At 33.1% G+C, this 10,607-nt stretch overlaps 1 protein-coding gene across 1 annotated transcript in view; it reads right to left on the bottom strand.

Moving 5' to 3' along the window:
* The window catches only part of LOC111054240 (ATPase family protein 2 homolog), a 33,456-nt gene extending 23,217 nt beyond the window's left edge, over window positions 1-10,239 (bottom strand). The window contains 6 exon segments of the mRNA XM_039429955.1: window positions 1,195-1,466; window positions 3,147-3,256; window positions 4,333-4,944; window positions 8,548-8,718; window positions 9,715-9,911; window positions 10,093-10,239. Of these exon segments, the coding sequence (XP_039285889.1) occupies window positions 1,195-1,466; window positions 3,147-3,256; window positions 4,333-4,944; window positions 8,548-8,718; window positions 9,715-9,907 (1,358 nt within the window). The 5' untranslated portion in view covers window positions 9,908-9,911; window positions 10,093-10,239.
* Window positions 10,240-10,607: the final 368 nt, after the last annotated feature.

Below are 10,607 nucleotides of genomic sequence, written 5' to 3' on the forward strand. Positions count from 1 at the left end.
TTACTTAATATGATATTGTTCACGACGCTCCTCAACGCCACGCCACGCTCCGCTTTCAGTGTATTTGTATCCTAAATTAAGTAAAATGCAGTGAATTCAAGGAACTAGATAGAGTTGGCAAGAATAATTTTAGCTATGTGAGTAAAAGAAAAAGAAATATAAAATAAAACTATAGCTTAAATCAACTAAATAAATTGGAAACGGGATAATTTTGGGCATGAGCGAGTTTTGCCTTCCTTCAAGTTGAGTATTTGTATACAATGTGAATGAATGAATTTGATTGAATTCAAGTAGAAACTACAAGCTCAAAACGATGAAAGGATGAATAACTTATTCTGAAACTACAATAACAATACTTCATAATAAAATTGATTTCCAAATGACAATTGGTAAGTTGCACCACTTCCTTGAGAAAATAGTGGTCCAAGAAATTTAACTTTCAAAAAATATGTAACTTATTATTAAGCTTACAGCAGTAACCTATTGTCTGCTTGGGCAATTCTATTATTCAAGTGTTAATGTAACTTGTAAAATTTGAGCATAAATTGAACAGCATGTTAATTTTAGATGACTAATAGGCAATTTACAATGTAGAAATATCAAGAAGATATTTCTGTCAAACAGAACACAAATCTATCTCCCACAAAAACCTTTGATAAACAGTCTCTTAGAATCTCGTAGAACTATTGAAACGTATATGTTCAAGGTATTTTCAACATAAAGCTGGAATGTCACATTTCACATATCTGAGAGAAAGTGACCGACACAATGGAAATATAGTTTCCATGAGTTCTTATTGGACTTTTTTAGCCAGCACGGCGGAAAGAGTATGATTAGTGTCATTAGAGCTTATGGGAATAATATTCCCACTTTCATGTCACTGATATATAGGAACTCCTTAAAATCACTTCACTTACATACGCTACTTTATTCAAATTAATAAAAACAATATAAAACGTGGAGTACCCTTTTATTAAAACTTTTCAACGACTAGTTTCGACCTACATTTTAACTTGAAAATGGCCAAAATAGGTTGAAACTAGTTAAAATGTTTTAAAGTTTTTTAAATGTAATAAATGTTTCAATAAAAAACTAGGTCGAAACTAGTTAAAATGTTTTAAAGTTTTTTAAATGTAATAAATGTTTTAATAAAAGGGTACTACAAGTTTTATATTGTTTTTAAGAACTCCTTACCTTCCAGGCCTTCGCAACGCTGGCTCCAGAAGGTGCGGCTGACTAGAGGTGGCGATCACAAAAACATTCTCGTTTTGCAGGGAGTCGATGAGGGTGACAATGCTGGCCACCACACGACTGCCCTGATTGGACGCGCTGGAGACGCGTTTCGAGCACAGCGTGTCCACGTCGTCAAGCAGGATTATACAGGGTGCCAGGTCGATTGCCTTCCTGAACAGTGATCGCAGGTTCGATTCTGTTTCGCCGTAGAATTTGCTGTAAACGTCACCGCTCTGAAATAATTCAACTTGAAAATTCAAATTCATTTTATTTGCCATGAAGAAAAACAATAATTACAAAATCATGAAAAGAAAATGATCAACATAATCAATTATTTATCTTGATTTTAAAATTGAAAAGTAAATTATAAGAGCAAACCAAATATTTAATATTGTTTCAATAATAAATTTTGGGTAATAGGAACATTATCGGCCGGTTTCCGAGCTCGGGATTTAGCTAAGTTCTAGACTTAGAACAGCTGGAGTCAGAAAATTGGCTTTCCGAAACGGAGCGTAGTCGTAGTCTACTCTAAGTTACGTTTAAATTAAATTTCGAAAAACTATAAAATTGAACACAGAATAAAATAAAGAGGATATAGTGTAAAGTTTCAGCTATTTTGAATTAGTTAGGAAGGTTTTATTTCGTCAAGGACAAACGTTTCCAATTATAGAAATGAGAAAATAAATATCGATTTTGCTGCAACTATTACTGCGACTACGCCTAGTTTTGGAAAGCCAATTTTCTGACTCCAGCTGTTCAAAGTCTAGAACCAGAGAAAATTCCTATAATTCTCCTGTAATTCTGTGCTAGAACTTACCTACATCCCGAGCTCGGAAACCGGCCCTAAAAATTCTCTTGTAATTCCAATTTGAATTTTCTTTGTTCTTTCTTTTATCTTAGCTGATGATTGTTAATTGAATGTCTACTAGGCTGTTTAGTCTATTCGGTATTTTAGTCTATTCATTATTTTGTTTACAATTGTTCCATTATTTTACACATTTCCTTTGTTTGTCAGTGTTTACTTTTGTACTAACATTGTCAGTATTCATTTATTTTCATTTTAATGCAATAGATCTCCAAAGACCTTGCATACATACTTGAATAGAAATAAAAAATGGAAATTTAAGTACTTTTTTCAAAATTATTTAGTCACAGCATGTTTCGGCTATATATTGTTACGGGATGTAACAATAGTTGTCATAGTTGTATTGACCTATTGACCATAGTTTTATATTGACCACTCATAGTTGTATTGTACTCGTTTATAGTTGTTTCTAGTTTACCTCCGTATGTTTTAGTGTTGTAAGTAATAAATCTAATCAGTATAAATCGCCTTGAGTGTTTTATTAGTGTAGAAACCCGTAACAATATTATGTCATTATCAAGTGATTGGAAAATAAAATTTCAATTTTAATACATATTAATTTTTATAAATACAAGTTTTTTATTTTCATTTATATTCAAAAGTAGCCCTAACGAAAAAAACGATTCTTGGATAGATATCAAATATCGAAGATGTAAAGTAGAATACTAACATAATCATAATCTGTCCCTAATTTACCATACGTCATAAGCCCAAAAGCCCCAAAACCTTCCAATGCTGCTTCTACCAGACTACTTTTTCATGTGCTTCTAGTCAATGAGCTACTATTACCAGAAACTTTATCAGCTTATTATTTATGTAAAAAATACCAACAAATTTCATGAATATCAGAAGTGATTAGCATAGAATTGAACAATCGAATTAATAATTGGAAGGATTTATTTCTCATTGTACATTGCCAACTGTTTCAATTCAATTAAATTTAATATTGTTATGGAGTCCGGTATGTGTTCTGTATGCTGTCATGTAAGAGTTTACTGCAACGACAGATCAAAGCACTAAGCATTATAATTTGAAGGAAGATATGTACCTGAATTTTGACTGAATTGACCCCAAGCTCTTGAATGAGGCACTGAGCTAGATGTGATTTTCCCGTTCCATTCATACCGTACAAAAGAACTCCCGAGGATAGCTTAATACCTTGAACAGAGAAACAAGAGAACATGAGAGGAAAGATAAGCTTGATATTATATTATACAAGGAGAGAACTGTAGAAACAAAACAGACTTACCAACCACTATACTGTCCACTTATTACTTACTAACCCGCAAGTAATAAATCCCAACCACGCAACAACTATTACAAACAAATCCCGAGCTCATTGTAGAGAGGGTTTTGTTCGTCTTGGTGTGATGACGGTTCCTGGACTGTTTATTTTTCAAAGCCTACTATAATTAAAAGAAAATATACATTTATAGGATGCTTTGGATTCATATCACTCATATAGAACAAAGGAATATGAGTACTTTTAGTTTAATCAGGTTCAATTACACCAGGACTTTCATCTATACAGCTATAAAATTATTCATTTTCTACCTCCTATCAGGAACCTGGTAATTACAAAATTAAAAATAAAATTACAGGAAGTGTTGTCAAAAAATTGCATCTATACAATAGATGAATTTTTCGAAATAAATCTTGAAGTGGAATAGCCTTATCACTTGATTATTATATTGAGATCAGAGAACAATTTCTGGGTGTAGAATTAGTTATAATGATTTATCTATGTACGATTGTGACTTATAGTATTTAATAGTTCTATTTGTCTGTTATGTGTCTACTTTTGTTACCATTTGACGTTGTAATGCATTTTGATGTTCTCTTTTGCTAAAACAATAAAACATTTATTTAGTTATCTATTGTCAGTTCCATTGACTTATAAACAAAGTTGAATGTGAACAAATAGCTAGAGTTGAAATAATAATGACTGTATGTCGGTGGAATAGCTAGATATCAATATTATCGATCGCAAGTGACACTAAAAATTATTTATGGCAAATAAGCAATTTCAATTTGAATTTCATTATGGTACTTAATGAACTATTTACTATAATGAATTATAATTTATTGAACTATAATTTACTTAATGAGCTACATAATTACTATTATTATAACACGCTCATTACCATCATCTCAGAGATAATTCTCGTTTACATTACTTTTTGGTTGGACATAGCAAATTAGTCGAAAGAAAATACCATTACATGATTACTCACCTTTATCACCACCAGTCTGCAACGAAAACGAAATCGTTTCTTTCAAATCTTCCACAATACTTTTGTAGCCACCAAACGCGTTAAATTTCAAGGCAAATTCATCATCACTTCTAGTTGCACTTTTCTTCGGTTGCACCAGAACAAATTTAGTGACGTCACACAATCTATAGAACTTTGTCGAGGCGACGTCATCCTTCACTTTCAGCGATTTTAAACTGTCCGTGATTTGGTTCAAGGATTCCGGATCGTCCGTGATCCGTTTTAACGCTTCCGGATCGTCCGTGATTAGTTTTAACGCTTCCGGATCATCCGTGATTTGTTTCAGAGCTTCCGTATCGTCCTTGACCTCTTCCACGACCTCCTTGATTGCTTCAACTTTCGTCACAATGAACTTGACTCGCCGCCCGTAGAAACAGATAGACTGTCGCGTGCCCACTGACACAATTTTGTCACGCAGTTTGTGTTTCAAGTCGATTAGAAAATGATCGACCGATTCGGGAGCGTCGGCCTGTTTTGTGATTTCTATCGAGACCAGAGATGCTGGTCGGGCGACAGATTGAAATCTGCTGACTACTACTGGTCCCAGTTTCAGTCCCCATGATTCTGTCAAACCTGTGAAACAATTCATTCATTTACAATTATTCTCATATTACCATAATTCAAGTGATAATTTCAAATATGCAATAAAATTATTGTAAGAATGGTAAGTGCTAGATTGAAACGATCACTATTGACATTAAAACCATTAGCACTCACAGTGTCAATTTATTCTGATCGATAGTGGTCGTTTAGTGTGATAAGATCGCAAGTACACAAAAATCATGTTTTTGGACTCAGGGGACCTTGAAACGTATAGAAAACTTGAAATTAGGGTACCTTAATTTTTTTGGAAAGCAATACTTTCCTTACCTATGGTAATAGGGCAAGGAAAGTAATAATATTGAGAATTAACATAGAATATAAATAAAAATGAAAATAGAACATATAAATAGGAAAGTTCCAATGAATTTATACGAAATTTAATGTTTACGGTGTGTTGAGGGATTTTCAATGTATTTGTCTTTTAGGTTTAATTACTTGTAGTATCCTAATACCATTATCATTTTACGTCTGTAAGTAATATATCTTGTAATTAATAATTATTATTGCTCTGTTTCTTTTGTTTTGGTAATGTGTTATGGTTTAGTGCTTATTAATGGTTGAAATTGTTTTTTTCTTCAATTGTGTTTTATCATTGTCATATCTATCATTGTATATTTAAGTATATGGAATTGTAGAGAACTCGTTCCTGTCACACTGGCTTTGCCCATGTGAGGAACCTTCTTCAAGTATTGTACATTGTTTTTACTTTCTAAGAGGAAGAATAAAGATAATTTCAATTCAATTTATTATTCACGATTCACTTCACTTTAGTAGCCTAATACATTGCTATAATTAATTAAATGAATTTGTGAACAAATAATTGTACAATAAATTAAAACAATTACCTGAAGAATGAATTATTGGTGGCTCATCGGGAAGAGCTTCTATTAATTGGAGGATTTTTATGAAAAGATTGCTGGGCTGTGACAATGCCATCAGTTTTTATGCCTCGTTTGTTTTTTTTAATTTATAAACTACTTGACACGATCTTTCCAGGGAGGCCTGGTAATTTATCATAACATCATTTATGTATGGAATTGAATAGAGAATGCATTTATTCAAATGCTAATTAATATACAATTATTATTTAACGAAAATCCTGAATATTTTATATTATTATATTATAATTTATGTATTAAAAGTAATTTAAATGTATGTGACAGAAATGTTGACACTGCCTATCTGGAAAGCCCAGTCGTTGGCAATGACTCAAAGTATTGCTATGGTGAGGTCCACGTTATAATGGCAGTGGAGAAAGATAGCAGAACAACGTTGCCGATCCTCTGTCTTGTCAATGCCTTCTGTTGACAGTAGCTGATACAGGTTTATTGATGAAATTAACTGTTCGTTCTCGTTTAAAATCATCAATTATATTTTATTAATCTATAGATTATATTTTTGAATAGTTTTATAATGAATTTTCATAATTAAGATGAAATATTTTGTCTATTATTAATTCTACATTGTTGAAAGACAATCTGGCAACAGAGCAAAAACGAGAAAGACTTTTGATGCGGTAAATCGGGTTGCTGAACGGATTGGTTCAGCATTTGAGGATGGTGAATCCCTAGCACTGACTCTTTGTGACCTAAGCAGAGCATTTGACTGCGTTGACCATGGAATTTTGTCTGATAAGCTCCATTACTATGGGATTGTGGACTCAGCTTTGTCTCTGTTGAATTCCTACCTGACTGGGAGGGCACAAGTGGTGTCTCTTGGAGGAGCTTCTTCCAGCCCACTTCCTGTGAATTTTGGAGTGCCACAGGGTTCAATACTGGGACCAATCCTGTTTATCATAATGATAAATGACTTGGACAACAACGGCTCGACTCTGCTATTTGCTGATGATACGTCCTTATTGTCATCTGGAGTGGACCTACAGCATGTGCTAGAACTGTCAGCAGAGCATCTCCAATCTTCAACCTCATGGTTCCAGGCAAATCACTTTCAGTTGAATGAGAACAAGACACAAAACATAATCTGCAGTTTGTCTCGCAGCCTGCCAGCTGAACAGGACCCTGTAAAGCTGTTAGGGTTTGTCTTGGACTCAAAACTGAACTGGGCTAGCCACATCCAACAAGTGACCAGGAGGCTGTCGCGAATTTGTTTCTTGTTGCTGAAGCTGAGGGGACATGTGAAAGAGGCATATCTGGTAATGACTTACCGTGCACTTTTCCACTGCCATATCTCCTATGGTCTGCTCATGTGGGGTCATTCAGCAAGGGTGGTGGAAGTACTTAAGCTGCAGAAACGGGCTGCACGGATTATAACTGCTAGTGAACATCGAGCACACTGCAAGCCCCTTTTTGTAAGACTGGGTATTATGACAGTTGTCAGCCACTTCCTTCTTCTCTGCCTGCTGCATGTCAAGAAGAATCAGCATGGTTTGTTGACTCGGAATGATGTGCACCATCACAACACTAGGCATCGAGAGCTGCTTGACATCCCGAGGGTACGTCTTCAGAGGTCGCAGGTGTGTTATGGGAGTGCAGCATTACGCTACTTCAATAGACTGCCTGCAGGAGTGAAGCAGTTGGATTTGCGTGATTTTGAGAGAGTGGTGACCGGATTTATGAGAGTCAGAGCCTACTATGAAGTGCGTGAATACATGAGTGATGATCTGACTCAAATTTTAACTACTTAGTCACTTTCTGCCATCTTGATCTTGACTTGAGTATGAAAGTGTTGTTTTTATTGTGTAATGACGCCATCGATCCCACAGATGTGGGTAATGGATGAAGAAGGAGGTATATAACGGTATAAAGAGGGAGCGCTATCCGCTTTGTTGAATAATAGACAATAATTGCAATACCATCGCTAATTAAACACTGCCATTATAGTGGACCTGACTATAGTACATTGGAGGTACAATTAATAAGTATCAAAGTGGAGGTACTAGTTGAACACTAACTGGGGTACGTAACAGTGAATCAATCAAATGAATTCATGTAAAAGTAAGCATATTAATGGTATGTTAGAAACAATCAAGTAGAATTAATTATCAATGAATAAGTTATGCAAATCAATCTACTCTAAAAGTTAATATATTATGATCCCAAACAATCTGTTAATTGGAAATTCTAGAACAATATATTAAGACTGTGCAAAGACTAAAAATTAACTTTCAACTGGTGGTATTTTTCAAAGTTTTTCTTATTTTATACAATCGAGCTATCAAAATGAAGAAGTTTTCTTTTCTCAACTTTTAGATGAGTTATTTTTGGTAAATTGAATAACTTTCTCAAAGTTTGATATTTTATGGAAATTCTTGTTTTATTCAATCAACAATAGTGTGAAGAATTTATCCTCTAAATCTCATGATTTAATTCTTACCGAATTTGAAATGTTCTGTCCCAGAAATTTGAACTTTATGCGCTCATATCTCAAAAATTAATGATCGGAAAAAAATTTCCCGAGAAAACGTTTTCATTTTGATAGCTTGATTGTATACAAATCGAAAAACTTTGAAAAATATTACCAGTTGTAAGTTCATTTTTAGCCTTTGCACGGCCTTGAACAGTAGGAATCTAGAAATTTCGATAAGTAGGCTACTAATAACAGAATAACACAAACCCAATTTTGTGCAATAAGCAGATGTGATCGATCCTTTTGTGGTCGGCCACACAGTCTTCACTTCACTATAATTATTCGTCTTAACAAGGGCCTTATCGCCAATCATCAACCCACACAGCTGTAGGGCTGATTGTGACAGGCAAATTATGTCATTTGTTAAATGAGAGATAGCTGTAAAATAAAAAACAGAACGTTAAAAACATAAAAAACGATAGGGTTGCATACAAGTATGCAATCAAATAATTGAAACAGTAAACAAGATTAAATGTGTGAGTTGTGGAATAAATTAGAAACCGATAGAGATAGGAATAAAATCTATCAATAATGATTGAAATTACTAAACTATATAAGTATATGTATTATAGGACAATTGAAGAACGCAACAGATTACAAGGAATATCAAAAGGAAATGTTATGTAAAAATTAGATAAGAGATCTATGGCCCGACAAATTTTAATGAATTGATTATTGAAATGCAGTGATCATTAAAAACGTTTTGTGTAATTGAGAAGTTGATAATGTGGTAAAATATTTATATTGAATAAAAAGTCTAAGAAATTGTCAAAGACCACAGATTTTATTGAAATTTATTTAGAAAGACCGGTTTTGGTTGTTACACCATTGTCAATCTCTGATCGACTATGTTTATCTTATACTCATCTAACCAAGTTTATCAAAGATTGACAATGGTTTAACAACCAAAATCGTTCTTTCTAAATTTCAATAAAATTTGTGGTTTTGACAATTTCTTAGTATTTTTATTTAATCTCTGAAAACTTCATAAAAGTTGATTTTTCAAATCTTAATAATAATGGTTGGTTTTGTTTTTGCCACTATATACCGAAATTACTAAAAAGTTTTTTTACTTTAGTCAGGCTACTAAAGAACAGATTATTATCAGGCAATATTATTTCTAGCAGTATTATCAGCAATTGAGGGATGAAAATTTTAGGCAATGAAAAGTGGAAGGCTAGCATAAGTGGCAATGCAATTTAAAGAAATATGTCTACCAAGTAATGAATGAAGAATTATTAAAAGGTATTAATTTATAAATTATTGCTAAACAAGTAAATGAAGCTTGCCATTTTTGTCGGCAAAAATGATATTATAGGAAATGTAATAAAATGGCTTATAAATGAAGTGTATTCGATATAGTAAATAACAAACCATCAATTGGTGCTGTTTCTTCCAATGTGCTGTATAAACTCTTGTTCAGGATGAAACCGTAGTCATTAGACAAGTTCTCAGTCGTCTGGGGGCAGAATTTTAGGTGGACATCAAGATCTTTGTGACCGAGAAAGCAGCCACACTTTTCACAAGAGTACCACAAAGAGGATGATTTTTTACCTTTTGGACTCATTTTTCTGTAAAAAAGAGAATTGGTTAAACTAAATTCATAATATTAGGAATGTAAAGCTGTACATGTTATTTTAAAATATGTACTTTCAAAACAGCTATTACATTGCATATTATTGAGAGGTTAGGATAGTATAGACTACTGTTTAACTTTAATGCCCACTCCAAGATTGATTGAAAGATGATTACCTTTATGAATAGTAGAAGCAAAAATGATTGTCATATCACAATACAGTGGTAATGGAAGCAATAATTATTTTTTTTAAGCAAATGGGATACTTATAACAGAAACTTATAGCTGAACGCATGTCATACAGTAGACACCAGGCGCCATCCAATTCAAAGTAGACATGTGAAATCAGCTGTATTCGAAATGTTACCAACATGCATTTTATTTGTCTTATAATTAATTATAAAAAGTAAATTGAAATTTATTTATAACTCTTAATTCTATATTGTTAAAAAAAGAAGAGGGAGAATATATTCATCCTTAACAGAGGAAACTAAAATTTATGTATCTGTTCAAATTTGAATCTTCATCAGAAATGGGATTCTTGGAAATTTATCAGAAATCAATTCAACAATAGATGATACATTAGAATAATTTTTTATTATTGAAAAATGATGTTCTATTCAAGTTATCAACTTTGTTAAGTTGAAAAGAGAATGAAGATTAGATGGCATTGTAATAGATACCGAACAAA

The sequence above is a fragment of the Nilaparvata lugens genome, chromosome 6, assembly GCF_014356525.2.
Source record: "Nilaparvata lugens isolate BPH chromosome 6, ASM1435652v1, whole genome shotgun sequence".
NCBI lineage: Eukaryota > Metazoa > Arthropoda > Insecta > Hemiptera > Delphacidae > Nilaparvata > Nilaparvata lugens.